Source organism: Schistocerca gregaria, chromosome 5 (assembly GCF_023897955.1).
Source record: "Schistocerca gregaria isolate iqSchGreg1 chromosome 5, iqSchGreg1.2, whole genome shotgun sequence".
In the NCBI taxonomy this organism is placed as follows: domain Eukaryota; kingdom Metazoa; phylum Arthropoda; class Insecta; order Orthoptera; family Acrididae; genus Schistocerca; species Schistocerca gregaria.
Genome location: NC_064924.1, coordinates 89448249 through 89469204, shown reverse-complemented (window position 1 = coordinate 89469204; position 20956 = coordinate 89448249). Strand labels below are relative to the sequence as shown.

The window sequence follows — 20956 nt, the reverse complement described above, 5'->3', positions numbered from 1 at the left end:
CTCTCACCAATTGGAAAAGTCTGGTTAATGGTGGCCGAGCAACTGGCTCGCCACAATACGCCAATCACTACTCTTGATGAACTGTGGTACCGTGTTGAAGCTGCATGTGCAGCTGTACCTGTACACGCCATTCAAGCTCTGTTTGACTCAATGCCTAGGCGTATCAAGGCTGTTATTACGGCCAGAGGTGGTTGTTCTGGGTACTGATTTCTCAGGATCACCAAAATTGCGTGAAAATGTAATCACATGTCAGTTCTAGTATAATATATTTGTCCAATGAATACCCGTTTATCATCTGCATTTCTTCTTGGTGTAGCACGTTTAATGGCCAGTAGTGTATTTAGATCGCCGCAGCTGACAAGAGGGGTCAGTCTCAGTCGCAGTCACTAACTCAGTCACTAGATCAGTAGCTATTCTAGTTGGCCTAAGTCAGTTCACATCACCGGCTACGAGAGTGTCCGCCCCGATAGCTGAGTGGTCAGCGTGAAGGATTGCCATTCTACGGGCCCGGGTTCGATTCCTGGCTGTGTCGGGGAATTTTCTCCGCTCAGGGACTGGTTGTTGTGTTGTCTTCGTCATCATTTCATCCCCATCCGACCCGCAGGCCGTCCAATGTGGCGTCGACTGTAATACACTCCTGGAAATTGAAATAAGAACACAGTGAATTCATTGTCCAGGAAGGGAAACTTTATTGACACATTCCTGGGGTCAGATACATCACATGATCACACTGACAGAACCACAGGCACAAAGACACAGGCAACAGAGCATGCACAATGTCGGCACTAGTACAGTGTATATCCACCTTTCGCAGCAATGCAGGCTGCTATTCTCCCATGGAGACGATCGTAGAGATGCTGGATGTAGTCCTGTGGAACGGCTTGCCATGCCATTTCCACCTGGCGCCTCAGTTGGACCATCGTTCGTGCTGGACGTGCAGACTGCGTGAGACGACGCGTCATCCAGTCCCAAACATGTTCAATGGGGGACAGATCCGGAGATCTTGCTGGCCAGGGTAGTTGACTTACACCTTCTAGAGCACGTTGGGTGGCACGGGATACATGCGGACGTACATTGTCCTGTTGGAACAGCAAGTTCCCTTGCCGGTCTAGGAATGGTAGAACGATGGGTTCGATGACGGTTTGGATGTACCGTGCATTATTCAGTGTCCCCTCAACGATCACCAGAGGTGTACGGCCAGTGTAGGAGATCGCTCCCCACACCATGATGCCAGGTGTTGGCCTTGTGTGCCTCGGTCGTATGCAGTCCTGATTGTGGCGCTCACCTGCAGGGCGCCAAACACGCATACGACCATCATTGGCACCAAGGCAGAAGCGACTCTCATCGCTGAAGACGACACATCTCCATTCGTCCCTCCATTCACGCCTGTCGCGACACCACTGGAGGCGGGCTGCACGATGTTGGGGCGTGAGCGGAAGACGGCCTAACGGTGTGCGGGACCGTAACCCAGCTTCATGGAGACGGTTGCGAATGGTCCTCGCCGATACCCCAGGAGCAACAGTGTCCATAATTTGCTGGGAAGTGGCGGTGCGGTCCCCTACGGCATTGCGTAGGATCCTACGGTCTTGGCATGCATCCGTGCGTCGCTGCGGTCCGGTCCCAGGTCGACGGGCACGTGCACCTTCCGCCGACCACTGGCGACAACATCGATGTACTGTGGAGACCTCACGCCCCACGTGTTGAGCAATTCGGCGGTACGTCCACCCGGCCTCCCGCATGCCCACTATACGCCCTCGCTCAAAGTCCGTCAACTGCACATACGGTTCACGTCCACGCTGTCGCGGCATGCTACCAGTGTTAAAGACTGCGATGGAGCTCCGTATGCCACGGCAAACTGGCTGACACTGACGGCGGCGGTGCATAAATGCTCCGCAGCTAGCGCCATTCGACGACCAACACCGCGGTTCCTGGTGTCGTGCGTGTGATCATTGCTTGTACAGCCCGCTCGCAGTGTCCGGAGCAAGTATGGCGGGTCTGACACACCGGTGTCAATGTGTTCTTTTTTCCATTTCCAGGAGTGTAAACCTGCACCACGGCGGCCGGACCTGCCCCGCAAGGGGCCTCCCGGTCAATGACGCAAAACGCTCTTTTCCATCACCGGTTACGAGAGTGTAAAGCGACCAGAGTAATTCACCAACGGTGAGGCAAACATGGAAGAACTTGTACCACAAAACATGGGCGCTTTTAAAGTTAAGTAGCAGCTATCTGTTTAAGTAAATAAGGTCTGTCTTCAAGTAAATAAAGAACCATGTTAATACATGTATGCAGTTGTGTTGTAGAAAAAGGATACCGGCCACAAAATAATGTCCTCTCCCTTGCTTTCCATGGTACAAGGTACTACAGTAGCGACAAGGACACAACAATACGTACCTTAGGTATGTTGTACCCGTGTAGAGTGGTGTCCTTAAGCGCTACGTGCGGGGGGCACATGGGCGCAGTGGTGTTTATGCGGGAAATCTCAGCTATCACAGCCTCGAAGTACGGCAGCCTGAAAACAAAAGTTTGGTCCAAAAGAAGAAAAGTAAACGTTATTACACGTGATTAGTTCCTTAATTTTCTTCTTTGACTAACCGTGGTCTGTCTTCGAGTGAAATTCTTCTAGAATGGCCGACTACAGTATCCAGCTCCTTCTGCACCTTCTCTTGGACCTCCGGATACAGGATCATGTACATTATGGCGAAGGCCAGAGTGTTGGAAACTGTATCAGATCCAGCAGCAAAGAGGTCGAAGATTATAGCCGCAAGTCCATCTTCTGAAAGGCAAAACAGTCCCGAGATACAAGTAAACTGACTCAGCCATTACTGAACAAAAATATCTTGACACATTAGCACCTAGAGTCAAAATAAAATTTGGTATTTTTGAGAACTATAATCACTTTTCTCATCATAAGAACAAAAATGATGATAGTAATATTTTGATCCTTTGATCTCCATACATTCACACAGACACTCTCCACCATTATTCTGAAAATTGAAGTAGCTATTTGAAAAATGTTTGAATATAGCCCAATAGTCGATTACACGTTGTGACCCAGCCGATCTCGCGGCCAGTAATCAACGACAACATGGAGGGACCGGAGCTGCCATCAGTGTGGCTGTAGAGTTTCTTAATGTTGAATGTGGACAAATCTCCATAGACTTCTTGAATACAGAATACCGCTAGCTTGGGGTGTGTCGGGCTGCAGTTGGTCGTTGTTGACCGGCCATTGTTAAATCATTCTGAGGAAACCATTTCGATGAAATACAGTGAAACACTTACAGGTTGTTCAAGAAGGTCAACGTGGCAAACGCTGGTGGTTGGTCTTCATTCTGTGATGCGGACTGAGGCTATGATCCTCAACAGGTCGAATTTCAATTATAAACTAATGTAGACAGAAAACTTTTTACTAAAGATGGTCGTTTCGAAAAAAATCATAACATAATGTCGGTCTTGACTTGTATCCAACAGTAGTCCAAACGAAATTCGGGATAATGTGCTGAAGAAAACCCGTTAATGAATGACGTACATCGGAAGAGAAGAGATACAGTGTTGTGTAGGTGCATTAATTTCCGTAGTGAATCACAGCAAACTAGATTCAGAAACGCTTTCTCTCTCTCTCTCTCTCTCTCTCTCTCTCTCTCTCTCTCATTTTTTTTTTTTTTTGCAATCACTTTTATCAACGCCGGTATTAATAAGTATCAGGGTCCGCCCCCATAGCTGAGTGGTCAGCGTGACACATTGCCACCCTACGGGCCCGGGTTCGATTCCCGGGTCGGGGATTTTCTCCGCTCAGGGACTGGGTGTTGTGTTGTCTCCATCATCATTTCATCTCCATCTGGCACGCAGGTTGCCCGATGTGGCGTCGAATGTAATAAGACCTGCACCATGGCGGCAGGACCTGCCCCGTAAGGGGCCTCTCGGCCAATGACGCCAAACGCTCATTTCCATTTTCCGTAAGTATCAGAGTACTACATGTGACTAGTTTACATTTGTGTAGTTTTGTTGAAAACTGAATCTCGTGTTTGACACAGTAGCAGAATACATACCTGAGTCACTTCTGTTGCTTGATGCGGACCTGTCCACTCACTCGACATGGCGTTCGTTAGTGTCATATTCTTCAGGAACACCAGATCGCTGTGCATAATTTGATATTATTCATAGTTTTATGAGCGTTTGCCCAATTACGGCCCTGGCAGGAATTTCATCAATATGTTGAAGTTTCTGCAGAGAGGCCGTAGTTAATGTGCTCGCCACCCTCATCAAGAAGCGAGCATCAGAATGTATCAGCTCTCTTATTTGGATGAATGAACCAGGGTTGGCTAAAAATTAGGTTTTTTGTACCCTTTCATTAGGTAAATATGTATCTTGTGACACCTACCCTGGACAGGCCTTTCAATTTGACCGCACTTCGTCTGCATTCGCGGTAATCTGGCTGCCCATTTTATCAAACAGCTTTGTTTGCACTTGGCCTCATGAAACTGAGCGGGCCCCTTTCCACAGCTTTCTACCGCAAATGGCAATTGGAAACCGAACCAGGGACCTTCGCAGCAGTAAGTTAACTACATGACGACGAAGGCGGCACTACCATTTAATTAACGCAGACGGATCTGAAAATGACCATTCCTGACTGAAAGTAGTAATCAAATAAAATACAAAAAATTTCTTGCCATCAGTGCTTAATGTAATAAACGTTGCAATTTCAAACACAGACCATATCACAATTCATCAACACATCAGGGACCTGCTCACCGCGTTACCAGCTTAGAACTCCTCGACTTTTATTATTCATTGCTTGGTAGACACAGTGGTGGAAGGAGTGACGTCCTATCTAGGAAACAAAATTATCATGATGGCCGAAGTAAGGAGGATATCAGAAGTATTAACTACTGCTTCCCAATTTATTTATTTGTTAATGAAATTCGTCATATACACTCCTGGAAATGGAAAAAAGAATACATTGACACCGGTGTGTCAGATCCACCATACTTGCTCCGGACACTGCGAGAGGGCTGTACAAGCAATGATCACACGCACGGCACAGCGGACACATCAGGAACCGCAGTGTTGGCCGTCGAATGGCGCTAGCTGCGCAGCATTTGTGCACCGCCGCCGTCAGTGTCAGACAGTTTGCCGTGGCATACGGAGCTCCATCGCAGTCTTTAACACTGGTAGCATGCCGCGACAGCGTGGACGTGAACCGTATGTGCAGTTGACGGACTTTGAGCGAGGGCGTATAGTGGGCATGCGGGAGGCCGGGTGGACGTACCGCCGAATTGCTCAACACGTGGGGCGTGAGGTCTCCACAGTACATCCATGTTGTCGCCAGTGGTGGACGGAAGGTGCACGTGTCCGTCGACCTGGGACCGGACCGCAGCGACGCACGGATGCACGCAAAGACCGTAGGATCCTACGCAGTGCCGTAGGGGACCGCACCGCCACTTCCCAGCAAATTAGGGACACTGTTGCTCCTGGGGTATCGGCGAGGACCATTCGCAACCGTCTTCATGAAGCTGGGCTACGGTCCCGCACACCGTTAAGCCGTCTTCCGCTCATGCCCCAACATCGTGCAGCCCGCCTCCAGTGGTGTCGCGACAGGCGTGAATGGAGGGACGAATGGAGACGTGTCGTCTTCAGCGATGAGAGTCGCTTATGCCTTGGTGCCAATGATGGTCGTTTGCGTGTTTGGCGCCCTGCAGGTGAGCGCCACAATCAGGACTGCATACGACCGAGGCACACAGGGCCAACACCCGGCATCGTGGTGTGGGGAGCGATCTCCTACACTGGCCGTACACCTCTGGTGATCGTCGAGGGGACACTGAATAGTGCACGGTACATCCAAACCGTCATCGAACCCATCGTTCTATCATTCCTAGACCGGCAAGGGAACTTGCTGTTCCAACAGGACAATGCACGTCCGCATGTATCCCGTGCCACCCAACGTGCTCTAGAAGGTGCAAGTCAACTACCCTGGCCAGCAAGATCTCCGGATCTGTCCCCCATTGAGCATGTTTGGGACTGGATGAAGCGTCGTCTCACGCGGTCTGCACGTCCAGCACGAACGCTGGTCCAACTGAGGCGCCAGGTGGAAATGGCATGGCAAGCCGTTCCACAGGACTACATCCAGCATCTCTACGATCGTCTCCATGGGAGAATAGCAGCCTGCATTGCTGCGAAAGGTGGATATACACTGTACTAGTGCCGACATTGTGCATGCTCTGTTGCCTGTGTCTATGTGCCTGTGGTTCTGTCAGTGTGATCATGTGATGTATCGGACTCCAGGAATGTGTCAATAAAGTTTCCCTTCCTGGACAATGAATTCACGGTGTTCTTATTTCAATTTCCAGGAGTGTATAATAAATTACCTTTTCAAATCAAGAGTGCATTTCATGGAATCAGTACTAGAAACACACGGTCGAGTCACATTAATATGATCACCACCCAAGTGGTATAAGCATTCACAGACGGCAGGTGGCAGCATAAGCAGTTTACGGTGTATAAAACATGTCGGGGGGACGCAGATAACAGGGTAGTCACTATCGTAATGCGGGAACGGAGCGATTTACGTGACGTCCTAAAGCGGATGATCAAAATGGTTCAAATGACTCTGAGCACTATGGCACTTAACATCTGAGGTCATCAGTCCCCTAGACTTAGAACTACTTAAACCTCACTAACCTAAGGACATCACACACATCCATGCCCGAGGCAGGATTGGAATCTGCGACCGTAGCAGTCGCGTGGTTCTAGACTGAAGCGCCGACAATAAAGCGGATGATCATCGGCTTTCGGGCCGAGGCTGGAAGCATTTCCTAAGCGGCTAAGTTTGTAAACTGTTCGCGTGCCGCCGTGGATAAAGTATATCGTGCATAGCAGAATGGCGCTGGCCAAAACGAGTGACGAGTCAACTGTAGTGCACCATGGGCTATATATGAGGGGTGGAGGACGGCTGCGGAGATGTGCGAGGACGAACAGACGTGCAACTGTCGAGCAACTGACCGCTACCAGCAGTGTCTCGTCAACGACCGTTGCTGTGTATGGGCCTGCACAGAAGGCGCCTGGTTCATGCACCCCATGCTGACTGCTGGGTCCATGACGAAGGCTGTAATTTGCATATCTGTACTGTAACTTGACGTCCACTGAGTGGCCACAGGTGGCCTTTCCAGATGAATCGCGTTTTATGCTCCATCGTACAGAAAGCCAACAACCTGCAACAATCGTTGGAAGGGTCTAGGCCGGAGGAGAGTGCGTTATGGGAGGGGATGTGTTTCCATGGCATCCCCTAGGCGATCTGGAAGACACAGTGGATCAACACAAGAATGCTTCTAATCTTGAGGATCATGTCCACCCCTACATCCAGTCTTTTTCCTCGGCACGGTGCCATCTACCGACAGGACAATGCAACGTGTCACACAGCTCAGGTTTTACAGTACTCCTCCGGCCACCAGACTCGCCGGTTTTAAACCAAGTCGACGAACTCTGGCACCATTTCGATCGGACTGTTCGCGCCATGGATCCTCAGCCGAGTAACCTAGCGCAGTTTGACACGGAACTAGAATTGGCACGGTTCCACATCCTTGTCGCACCTTCCAGAACTTCACTGACTCTCTTCCTACACGTCTCGCAGTGGTCCGCACTGCAAATCGTGGTTATTCAGTACTTTGATAGGTGGACACATATATGTGAGCGGACGGTGTAAACATAAATTTTACAAAGATCTGAAGCCGCTTAATTGGTCTAGAAAGGTGCAGCCGGCCGGTGTGGCCGTGCGGTTCTAGGCGCTTCAGCCTCGAACCGCGTGACCGCTACGGTCGCAGGTTCGAATCCTGCCTCGGGCATGGATGTGTGTGATGTGTGTAGAAAGGTGCCCAGTATTCAGGAATACACGTTTTCAGTAACTTGCTAGTAGCTGTAAAAAGTTTAGCTCCTAATTAAATTCAATTTAAGAGCAGCCTAAAGGATTTATTGGTGACGAACTTCATCTTACCTCATTACGATGTACGCATTATTAATATCAGATACTGTTAGCGTTATGTAAAACGGATTTGTGCACATCATCGGTGCAGCACTGTAATCGATGTAAATAATTGTTGTCCACTGATTTTGCGTTTTATGATGATTGGCTACAAAACTTGAGAATTATCACACACGCACTCCTGTATACATTTACATGTTTTGTGACAAGTAAGTTATTATCAATGTAATAAAAAGATTTGCCCTACATCCATGACGACTATTTCATGAAGCGCCTATGGAAGGAATGTTAGCATTTTTTAAAAATTTGATTTGGTTTAGTGACACATTCTACATACTGGAGGAAATTCTCACTACAGACTTGTGGTGCAAAAATTGTATCTAATCTAATCTAAAAAAATGGGTTTGCAAGGATTAGCAGACATATACACACATATTATAGAAGATTTGAACTAGCAATTCCGAATAGAATTATAATGGCAACGGCCTTGCCGCAGTGGATACACTGGTTCCCGTGAGATCACCGAAGTTAAGCGCTGTCGTGCATGGTCGTGGTGGGCTTTGGTCAAGAATACCATCGTAACGACCGGGACAACGGTATGCTGACCACACGCCCCTCCTATCCGCATCCTCCCCTGAGGATGACACGGCGGTCGGATGGTCGCGATGGGCCACTTGTGGCGTGCAGACGGAGTGTAATACAATTAGAATTCTGCTGAACAATCGGTTGGCAACATATGAATATTTGTGCTGGACTGGGATTCAAACCCGGATTTTAAGCTTTACGCGAAATATTGCTTTCACCATTTCGGCGATCGGAGCACGCCTTCCAGAACAACACAAACAGCCACATGTCGCCTTGTGTCCACATCCTGCGCTCCCAAAGTTACTGTGATTCCTGAACAATTAGAGAATTACTTATTACTGTCGCGGCCTATCCAGGCATTTAATACTATTATGCAGCCATGCGAAATACACACATCAAAAATTGTTTTGCATCATCTCGGCTCCGAGAGTTACCGAACCTGTATAGAAAACTGGAATAGAGATCTTTCCGCCCTTTTTATTGCTCATGAAACCACACATTGCATGTTGTACCACCATAAAACGAGACCTTCAGAGGTGGTGGTCCAGATTTCTGTACACACCGGTATCTCTAATACCGAGTAGCACGTCCTCTTGTATTGATGCATGCCAGTATTCGTCCTGACATACTATCCACAAGTTCATCAACGCACTGTTGGTCCATATTTTCCCACTGCTCAACGCCGATTCGGCGTAGATCCCTCAAAGTCATTGGTGGGTCACGTCGTCCATAAACACCCCTTTTCAATCTATCCCAGGCATATTCGATAGGGCTCATGTCTGGAGAACATTCTGGCCACTCTAGTCGAGCGATGGCCTTATCCAGAAGGAAGTCACTCACAAGATGTGCACGATGGGGTCGAGAATTGTCGTCCACGAAGACGAATGCCTCGCCAAGACGCTGCCGATATGGTTGCACTATCGGTAGGAGGATGGCATTCACGTATCGTGCAGCCGTTACGGCGGCTTCCATGACCACCAGCGGCGTACGTCTGCCCCACATAATGCCATCCCAAAACACGTCTCCGACGATTGTCTGGTTGAAGCAACACTCATCGGTGAAAACATGATGCCAATCCTGAGCAGTCCATTTGGCATGGTGTTGGGCCCATCTCTAGCGCACTGCATGGTGTCGTGGTTGCAAAGATGCCCCTCGCAATGGACGTCAGCAGTGAAGATGCGCACCATGCAGCCTATTGCGCACATTTTGAGTCCTGTGGCTGCACGAATAGCATTATTCAACATGGTGGCGTAGAGTTCCTCCGAGCCATAATCGGTAAGTAGCGGTCATCCATTGCAGTAGTAGCTCTTGGACGGCCTGAGCGAGGCATGTCATCGACAGTTCCTGTCTCCCTGTATCTCCTCCATGTCCGAACAACATCGCTTTGGTTCACTCCGAGGCGCCTGGACACCTCCCTTGTTGATAGTCCTTCCTGGCACAAAGTAACAATGCGGACGTGACCGAACCGCGGTATGGACCGTCTAGGCATGGTTGAACTACAGACGAACCGTGTACTTCCTTCCTTGTGGAATGACTTGGAACGGATTTCGGCTGTCGGACCCCCTCCGTCTAATAGGTGCTCCTCATGCATGGTTGTTTACATCTTTGGGCGGGTTTAGTGACATCTCTGAACAGTCAAAGGGGCTATGTCTGTGATACAGTATCCACAGTCAGCATCTATCTTCTGGAGCTCTGGGAACCGGGGTGTTGCAAAACTTTTTTTGACGTGTGTAGAAGAAATATAATTTTTATTATTGGTTGGCACTACATTACATGAATGTGGATTCTGGCAAGTTACAGCCACAAATATAGTCAGCAATTTCACTAAAATGAATTACTGTGGTCAATTGCGCCGAGAAAATTCTCGCGTTACACTGTTGCAACAGTAGCCAATCGAAATTAATGAAATACCACTTACGTGATACACGCGTCTCGACCGCGGAGTTGGGGCCGTACGAAGGTCTAGGCGCCAGATGACGACAGCTTTGGGGACTGTCCGTCACTGTTACACAACGTCGTGCAACTTCGGCCGCAGCAGCCTACTTGTGATGATCTTCATGCATTCAACTGTATATTAACGCATGAACAATACACTGTGAGTAATAAACAGCGGGAAAAAGCTTATGCACGACATTTACGAGATGCATACTTTTTTTAATCGGAAATATATTTCTGAATACTCTTCTCACCTCAGTATTTTCTACGTAAAGTCACATGTGTAACTGAGGTAAAAGTAGATACTCAAGAATAGGTGAATGTGTATTGTGTATACTCTTCAGATCGCCGTTTCAGGCTTCATTTGTTACTTGTGGCAAGAAATGTTTTGACTTCGAGAATTGTCCACTGAATTGGCATATACCTAGCTATGTCATTAGAAGATTCTGCTATTACCGTTAGACACGAAACGTGGCAGTGTATACCTGTGACTTGCATTGGCAACTGGCCACCTCAACACTCTTCTACGACGACCGTCAGGCACCAGACAAATCCCGCACTTGTCGGTGAAGAGAACCCTACGCCATCCATATACAGGGCGACTCAGGAATATAATTTGTGAGATGATTCTACATGTGACAATAAACTGAACAATTCCTATAAACATTTCAGGTGGTTGCAGAACTGGAGTGGGCTGAAGGCTACTCACATCCATGGAGGATTATTGAGACAAATGCGAATATTGCTTACCGAAATGCTGTGTAGCTCTGTGATGAACAGTATAATGATGGGACAGATGACTGATCCATCCTACAACTGGTGTTCAAAAACTTCCCCAACCACCTCAACGCACTTGTCAGAGCGTTGGAGGGTGTGTTGTAGCCTAAATCGAATATCACGTTGGCGGGCTCTAATGCGGGTACCAGCGTTGGCGGTGCGTACAACAAGTTGTTCATGAGCATTCACCTTAGTAGTGTACACGTTCCCCTTTAACCAGCCCCATAAACAGAAGTCTAGCGGGGTTAGGCAGGATGATCTGGCAGGGCAGTTAATGGGTCCGCCACGGCCAATCCACCGTCGAGGAAATGTATTATTCAGATATGGGGATACTAATCTGGTACAGTGAATCGATGATCCATCATGTTGCAGGTGCATATGCCGCCGTTTCTCTAACATCACGTCTTCCAAAGGTGCAGGTAAGTTTTCTATGAGGGAATGTGCTTATGTTGACGCTATCATGAGATTTAGCAGGAACACAGCCCCTGTCGCGAGGTCATCAATAATACCACACCAGACGTAAACTGAACACCTAACTTGAAATTTTGTTTCCCTAGTGTCTTGTCAGCTCTCACGAGAATCGCAGGTGCTCATAATACCATTGCGTGTAAATATAGCCTCATCTGTAAATTAAGCGTATTGCACGAATTCTCTGTGTACAGCCAATCATTCACAAAGCTGTTATCTGTTTACTAAGTCACCTGCATGCAGATGTAGATGTAGATGTAGATGTAGATGTTGCCCTGGCTGCATATGGAATGGGTACAAGACCTCAGAACGGAATGTACGCCACACTCGCATTTGTGGTATACAGAGCTGACTGCTAATGCACCATATACCGGTGGTGGGACTCTGCTGTGCGACTGCAATAATGTATTCCTTTTCCTCAACTAACTGGACAGCCTTACGTTCGTACATCATGGAAATGTCTCTGGTATTCTGCCTCAGCTGCACGGGTACTGCCATAATGCCGTTACACAAACAACATGTCTTCGTATTCTGCATGGGTGAACATATGCAGCATATTGGTATTCACAGACACAGTGGACACTTAGTCACGACAGTCACATGGTCTCATTGACCCGACCCAAGCATGACAGTGGGTACGTGTGCAGCTGCTACCTCGCTGGGGACTAACAGTGCTACCATGTGTTTGAGGACTCCTATACCTCTTACAGGAAGGATAAGCCAAATGTACCAGCATTATTCTGTCCACCACGTAGCATTTCGATCAGTAATATTCACACTTGTCATCATATTCATTCATGGATGCGTGTAGTCTTCAACCCACCCCAGATCCGTAACAATAAAAAATGGGATATGATTTTTTCGGTTTATTTTCACATGCAGAATCACCTCACAAATTGTGTGACATTCCTCATGAATTAAGCTGTAGGATCACTGTCAAACAGGGCACTTACAGGAGGAGAGAATTTTGGGACTCAATAGGATGCTCACAGCAGGAGACTCAAGGCTACCCAGGGGTCTGATTAGCACTATTTACTATCCGACTAATGACTACATTGAAGGCCAATTCTAAACAAGCAAAACAAAGGGTGCAACTGGTTGCACAACAGAAGTGAGTGTCTGAGTTTGTGCAGTGAGAGCTGACAGAAATTGCAAGCACTAGAAGCACTGTGATATATACACTTCTGGAAATGGAAAAAAGAACACATTGACACCGGTGTGTCAGACCCACCATACTTGCTCGGGACACTGCGAGAGGGCTGTACAAGCAATGATCACACGCACGGCACAGCGGACACACCAGGAACCGCGGTGTTGGCCGTCGAATGGCGCCAGCTGCGCAGCATTTGTGCACCGCCGCCGTCAGTGTCAGCCAGTTTGCCGTGGCATACGGAGCTCCATCGCAGTCTTTAACACTGGTAGCATGCCGCGACAGCGTGGACGTGAACCGTATGTGCAGTTGACGGACTTTGAGCGAGGGCGTATAGTGGGCATGCGGGAGGCCGGGTGGGCGTACCGCCGAATTGCTCAACACGTGGGGCGTGAGGTCTCCACAGTATATCGATGTTGTCGCCAGTGGTCGGCGGAAGGTGCACGTGTCCGTCAACCTGGGACCGGACCGCAGCGACGCACGGATGCACGCCAAGACCGTAGGATCCTACGCAGTGCCCTAGGGGACCGCACCGCCACTTCCCAGTAAATTAGGGACACTGTTGCTCCTGGGGTATCGGCGAGGACCATTCGCAACTGTCTCCATGAAGCTGGGCTACGGTCCCGCACACCGTTAGGCCGTCTTCCGCTCACGCCCCAACATAGTGCAGCCCGCCTCCAGTGGTGTCGCGACAGGCGTGAATGGAGGGACGAATGGAGACGTGTCGTCTTCAGCGATGAGAGTCGCTTCTGCCTTGGCGCCAATGATGGTCGTATGCGTGTTTGCGCCGTGCGGGTGAGCGCCACAATCAGGACTGCATACGACCGAGGCACACAGGGCCAACACCCGGCAACATGGTGTGGGGAGCGATCTCCTACATGGCCGTACACCTCTGGTGATCGTCGAGGGGACACTGAATAGCGCACGGTACATCCAAACCGTCATCGAACCCATCCTTCTACCATTCCTAGACCGGCAAGGGAACTTGCTGTTCCAACAGGACAATGCACGTCCGCATGTATCCCGTGCCTCCCAACGTTCTCTAGAAGGTGTAAGTCAACTACCCTGGCCAGCAAGATCTCCGGATCTGTCCCCCATTGAGCATGTTTTGGACTGGATGAAGCGTCGTCTCACGCGGTCTGCACGTCCAGCACGAACTATGTTGCCTGTGTATATGTGCCTGTGGTTCTGTCAGTGTGATCATGTGATGTATCTGACCCCAGGAATGTGTCAATAAAGTTTCCCCTTCCTGGGACAATGAATTCACGGTGTTCTTATTTCAATTTCCAGGAGTGTATATATACTGTATATGGTTCAAATGGCTCTGAGCACTTTGGGTTTAACATCTGACGTCATCAGTCCCCTAGACTTAGAACTACTTAAACCTAACTAACCTAAGGACATCACACACATGCATGCCCGAGGCAGGATTCCTACCTGCAACCGTAGCGGTCGCGCGGTTCCAGACTGAAGCGCCTAGAACCGCTCGGCCACACCAGCCGGCGCATTGTGAGGTATGAACTTTGACAGCAGCACTCCGAGTGAGAACAACAGCTTTGTCGGAGTGTACTCCAAGCTTTGGTTTTTAAAGGACTGTGGTGGCGCACTATTTGCCCCTTTCTATATTCGGCCCGCAAACCCACCAGCACTTAACTAGCTTCAGCCGATCTGATGAGTGGCTCTGCATCTCCAGGGCGCCTCTGTCCTACCACATTCAGATCACTCCCCTTATACTCAGTAGGTATTTGATGTATCTGGACTTTACATTAACAAGCGCCAAATTTGGTAGCAACACCGTTCAGCTGAAAGCTAGACGTTACTGCCCATCCTCTTATGGCCAACAAGTGTTTTACGCCACATGACCCTGCCAAGAGGCCTCTCGTGAGTGGGAACGCCTGTGGTACCTCCCTCACCTGTGTAAACCCAGTGACGTTGCATTTCTCATGTGCAGGTATCAAGTTAGCTGGCTCTACTAAGACGTGCCGTTTTGTGGTTATCTTCTACTATGAGGCCTTACAACAGCGTGTTAACTTTCTTGAAATGAAACTGCTCCCCTGTATCAGCTGCCCTGAACGTCTGCAATTCACAGCACTCTACCGTTACTGTTTACCTCTGTTAACCAAAACGCCACTACTTCTGTCTGTTCTCTGCATTGTATCTCTGATTTCTTTCTCGAAATGCCTTTACTGGCTACCAATAGCCTTAAGCTTAACAATGTACAAGTCATTACATCGTCAACATTCGACAAAGCACCTAAATGAAAAAAGACATCTGCTCTACTAACCAGTGAACGTGGGATCTTCGGAGTTCTTCATTTCCCGTAAGTAGACGTCGATGAAATCTCGTGGGTTGTCCTCATCTAGAGTTTTCATGTGCTCGTGTATAGCCTCCTAGAAACACAACCACAAAATATATTGACACTGAAAATATCGACTTGATTAAAAAAAATGGCTCTGAGCACTATGGGACTTAAAATCTGATTTCATCACTCCCCTAGAACTTACAACTACTTAAACCTAACTAACTTAAGGACATCACACATGTCCATGCCCGAGGCAGGGTTCGAACCTGCGACCGTAGCGGTCTTGCGGTTCCAGACTGAAGCGCCTAGAACCGCTTGATTCCACAATAGTCAATAATCATAGTACACACTTCAAAGAAAGAAAAAATAGTGCTTCCAGTAAACCTACAATTTCCGTTCACTTTTCCTTAAAACGTTGGAAAATTGAAAACATTTTAGCGCTGTTGCATGTAGCTGGTTCAATAACATTGCCAAGACATCTGTTACATCACTTTTGTTGTTGTATTCTTGTTTCTGGCTCTCGATCTGTGAACCATACTAACACTGCCGTTTTGTTCGAGTATCAGTAGGAATGCGGTGCATATAATTTTTCTATCCAGAGTTCACTGACAATGTTGCTGTTGCTTCAGAACGAGTTCTTACTATTAATTATAAATCTCGTGAGCAAGTGCGTGCATAGACACGCTAGATTCGCAACCTTATTAACAAACAAATGCTGAACGCTGTCAAAACAACGGTAACGACGGTTTTGCAAACATTCAATGGTTAATAAATTGAGATCGTAACTGCTGAATTCTCAATAAACGCTAGTAAGTTTGAGTCCTACCCAAAATTATGCAATGTAACGAAGTCTTTCGTCCAAACACTCTTCGACTAAGACGCCGTCCAAAAGGAAGGTGACGAACTGAAGACAGAAATAGTGCTCCTTCGAAGATCACAACAAAATTTCTTCGTGCGACCGTCGCAAGGATGCGAAAAGCACAGATACGGAAAGAAGTGAGTGCAAGATAGAGAAACGGCTCAAATCGCTCGAAACAGACCTAACGGACTGCCCTTGAGAGACAATATAGGATGCACGCATGAACTAGTCTCTGTTTTACTGATGGGGCGTGGAACGTGACTGGGTATGGGTATAGGTTATTTCGTTGTATAAGAAGATTTGTACGACCGACTTGTAAAACTGTTAAGCCTCTGTCATTTAGAAGATTTTCGTGTAGAGTTAGGAAAATACAATGTTATCGTGTATGATGACTTTCCTGGAGACTGAACAGCTCCTACTTAGGAATCAATACGGTTCCCTAAGGCACCTGTCGTGCAAATTCCATCTTCCTCTGCTCGTTCAAGAGATTGGGAAGGCGGTAGACGGCAGAGCTCAGATTGCTGCCGCGTTTCTTCAGGGAGCGTTGGATACTGTACATAAAATACGCGAGTGCAGATGGGAAAGTCTAGCAAGCAGGAGGTAGTGTTCGTTCTTAACATCAGCAGCGAAAATGGAGTTCGGCGTTCCTCAAGGCAATCTGAAAGTCCATTTCTATACAAGAGACAAAGAAATTACCTGACGGGTAATGTGTGAAATTCGACAGGGCTCCCTGGAGGTAACGACAGGAGATGTGACAGCATCGAAACCTGCAATGGATTGAAGAGACAGCTGATCACTGCCAGGCGCAAAGACTGGCTTTTGGCTCGAAACACGCTGTCTGCGGAAAAAGTGTAAGTGGGCTGTTTAGGTTTTCTTATTGGTACCGCCACATAGCGCTCTGTATGAAAAATCACTGGCTGTGCTGTGCGCAGTCTGTGGCTAGTTTGCGTTGTTGTCTGCCATCTTAGTGCTGGGCAGATGGATGTGAACAGCGCCCAACATTGCGCAGTTGGAGGTGAGCCGCCAGCAGTGGTGGACGTGGGGAGAGAGATGGGGGAGTTTTGAAATTTGTGAGACTGGGTGTCATGAACTGCTATATTCATTGTGACTTTTGAACACTATTGAGGTAAATACATTGTTTGTTCTCTATTAAAATCTTTTATTTGCTAACTATCCTTATCAGTAGTTAGTGCCTTCCGTAGTTTGAATCTTTTATTTAGCTGGCAGTAGTGGCGCTCGCTGTATTGCAGTAGTTCGAGTAACGAAGATTTTTGGTGAGGTAAGTGATATGTGAAAGGTATAGGTTAATGTTAGTCAGGGCCGTTCTTTTGTAGGGATAATTGAAAGTCAGATTGCGTTGCGCTAAAAATATTGTGTGTCAGTTTAAGCACAGTCATGTATAATTGTTCTAAGGGGACGTTTCATATGTCGACCCTTAGCCGAGGATACCTCACTGGAGTCTTCTGATTTTGTTCTTGTAGTTTGTGTAATTGGTGTAGCTATTGTTTATTGCTAGCGCGTATCACAGAGAGAATTTCCTTTGTAGTTTTAGTTTTTCATTCTTGTACAGTAAAACAGTTGGGGCATGCATGTAGATTTGCACCAAGTATTTCGCAGCTGCGCTTGCAATTAACGAGATACTATTTTAAATGTTATGTAAATGTGTTTTCTTGTTTTGCTCTTCAAATTCTGTTTCTCTGTGTTATCATGTGAAATATTGTGACAATAATGGTGTGTGGAAAACGTAACACTAGGCTCCAGATTAAACTGAGAAATAATAGTGACGGCGAGCGTAGCTTACCAGCACCACTGTGTAATGAATTAACAGACATTCAAAGTAGTAATTTGGTAACTGTGCATAGGGAAATGGAGCGGGCGTCAAATAATGGTGTAGACAGTGAAACAGGTAGTGAACAGGGAAGCATTATCGATCGATCGGTCGGCAACAGCTCGCCTCAGGAATCGGGAATGACAGAACACAATATTGCAAATACTGTAGACTCAGTTTTTGGGTTCTCACCGTTTTCTCAAATGAGTCAAGACACATTTTCCGCTTGTCAAAATGTGAATGTTGCCGGTGCAAATTCACTGCCGAAAAGCACTGAGGAACATGTTTCAGACACCAGTGAATTGTTATTTTAATTAATGCAACAAATAGGACAAAAGCTTCAAAAGTTTGACACAATGGAACATAGCACAAGCTTCAAAAGTTAGACACAATGGAACAAAATCACCAAAAGTTAGACACAATGGAACAACACCAGAGACAAACACAGCAACAGTTAGACACAATGGAACAACACCTGAGGGTATTATTCATTAATCCTCAGGGGGGTACACGCTTACTTTGTGTACCATGTGTATGGCAAGCACAAGGAGCCCTAGCTAATATGGTATTTGCTAATACAACTTTACACATCAGTACCATATTTCTCTAACACAGAATTATACAGCTATTTTATCAGTTAACTGAGAGAGACAAATATTTATTGTACTACATCAGTGACAGATGTTTACGTAATTACATGGTTGGATAACTTCACACTTATGAAATTGTATTTTATCTGTACTTTGTGAAATGTTCATATTTTTTCGGAACCATTGTGATACTATGAGAGCTTTGAATGATGTATTTGGTATGGGATCATATTTTTAAAGTATGTTTGAGGCAGATCACACTTTTGACATAAGCAGAGAATTTTTTTAGGTTTTGAAATTATTGGAGGAAGCTACGACGATTTTGAGAGTTGACTGAGGTGTTATGATATTATTACGATGACTATGCGTATTATGCTGTTGTGGTATGTTTATGATCAATAAGCTGATGCTATATGAGTTATCTGATTATGCTACATATCTGTTATGATGAAATATTGAAGAAGTGTCGACGAATAAGGTAAGGAATAATGAGTAGTGGTTAGGGACTCTGGTTTGTGGAAAAAGTTGTTGGAAACCAAGAATCGTACTTTTAGAGTCATGGAATGTATATAAATGCCTGAATGTATTACAATGGCGACGAAAATTTTTTGGACACTGTTATATCAATAGGATTTTGTTTCTACAGATTTGTAACGCAAATTCTTGAACTGTGAAATATTTTTATATGAGACTGTCACTGTAGCGAAAACTGTTGTCGTAAATATTTCGGTAAGAAAGTTAAGTGACCACCTTCACGTAATGTGTCGTGGGCACCCAGCTGCGCGACAGACGCCTGGAAAAAAGCCATTAGTGTGTGCCTTTCAGAGGCACAGGTGGAGAAGAAAAAAAAAGAGGCCATTATCCTCGCTATTGACATTCCTTTGTAGAAAGCATCGCAAATACGACACGCTCAAACTTGAAAACATATGATTATACTGTGGAGCTCGTAATTTATGATATTTACTAAAATGCCTAATGAAACTACGTGGGTATCCCCGAATCCAGTCTGTGGGGAGAAACAACTTGACCATGTTGCTATAAGCAGACTGTCTGCATCAAAGGTACTCAATGTAAAAGTTGCTAAGAGTGTAAGTTTAGATTGAGATCACTATCTATCTGTCGTTAAATTCAAAATTAGACCAAAATGTAAGAGAAAGAGGGAATATCAAACTAAAAAGTTTGACACTCAGAAATTAACGAAGGAACACAATTTCAGGACACTTTTGGAAAAGAAAACACCTAAAACATGGGAACAACTTCAAAAAGATATAGTACAGACAGCAGAAGAAACCATTCTCCTTACCAAAAAATGGAAACATGTCTGGTGGAATGATGAGTGTGACAAACTAATCCTAACAAGATAACGAGCTTGCAACATTTGGAATGCAAACAAAAATGATAAAAATAGGAACTCCCTAAAAGAAGCCCGGAAGCAAGATTCAAAAGGTCTTAAAAAGATCCAATTTCAATACATGAAAGACCAACTAGCATCAATAGACTCCAACTTCAAACAGAACAATGCTAGGGACTTTTACAAAACTTTCAAAAGTAACTTAAAGAAATACTCTCCTCCTAGTCTATTTTTCACGGACCCAAAAACGCAGAAAACTGCATACAATAGCATAGAGAACTGTAGAATACTTGCTGAATATTTTGAAGAACTACATAACTGTTATCCACCGAAAGAAAAATTTAATTTCAATATTGTAAACCCAACACCACCAGACTCCAAGCCGCCAACCACAGAAGAAATAAAAGAAATCATAAAAGAGCTTAAAAATAATAAAGCCCCTGGAGAGGATACTATAGTTGCTGAACTATGGAAGTACTCTAGTGACAACATGATACAGTGTCTATCAGAAATACTAAAAGAATTTGGACAACACACAGATTACCACCAGACTGGACATCTGCATTAATACATCCACTACATAAAAAAGGGAAGAAAACAGATCCTAGCAATTATAGGGGAACCTTCCTCTTACCAGTGTTTATAAGATCTTGTCTAAGGCGCTTTTAAAAAGAGCAGAAGAGATACTTGACAAACAGCTAGGAGAATATCAGGCTGGATTTAGGAAGGGAAGGTCATGTACAGAACAAATACTAAATTTAAAGAACATAATAGAAATGAGGAAAATCAGGAACTTAAAATATGTAATAACTTTTGTGGATTTAAAAAAAGCCTATGATTCAATTGACAGAAATACACTGCTTGATATCTTAAAAGAATTTGGACTCGATGCTAAAACAACTGCAATAATTAAAGGTACTTTGACAAATACAAAATCGAAAGTAAAATTTAGGGGAGAGCTCTCAAAATTGTTTGAAATAAAGTCAGGTGTTCGACAGGGAGATGGTCTCTCACCTCTACTTTTCAATTGTGTCTTGGAGAAGGTAGTTCGAGAATGGAGGAAGGCCGTCAATACTAAAGGGATTCAACTAGGGAGAAATCCAAACAAGATCACTGTCGACTGTTTATCCTTCGCAGAT

General features: G+C 46.1%; 1 protein-coding gene across 3 annotated transcripts in view; it reads right to left on the bottom strand.

The window, feature by feature from the left end:
* The window catches only part of LOC126272979 (methyl farnesoate epoxidase-like), a 130074-nt gene that overhangs the window by 18703 nt on the left and 90415 nt on the right, over positions 1-20956 (bottom strand). For all 3 annotated transcript variants that reach the window (XM_049976320.1, XM_049976322.1, XM_049976321.1), the window contains 3 exons: positions 15172-15277; positions 2593-2773; positions 2392-2509 (listed from right to left, as the gene is read on the bottom strand). In XM_049976320.1, coding sequence (XP_049832277.1) covers positions 2392-2509; positions 2593-2773; positions 15172-15277 — 405 coding nt within the window. The remainder of the gene's footprint in view (positions 1-2391; positions 2510-2592; positions 2774-15171; positions 15278-20956) is intronic.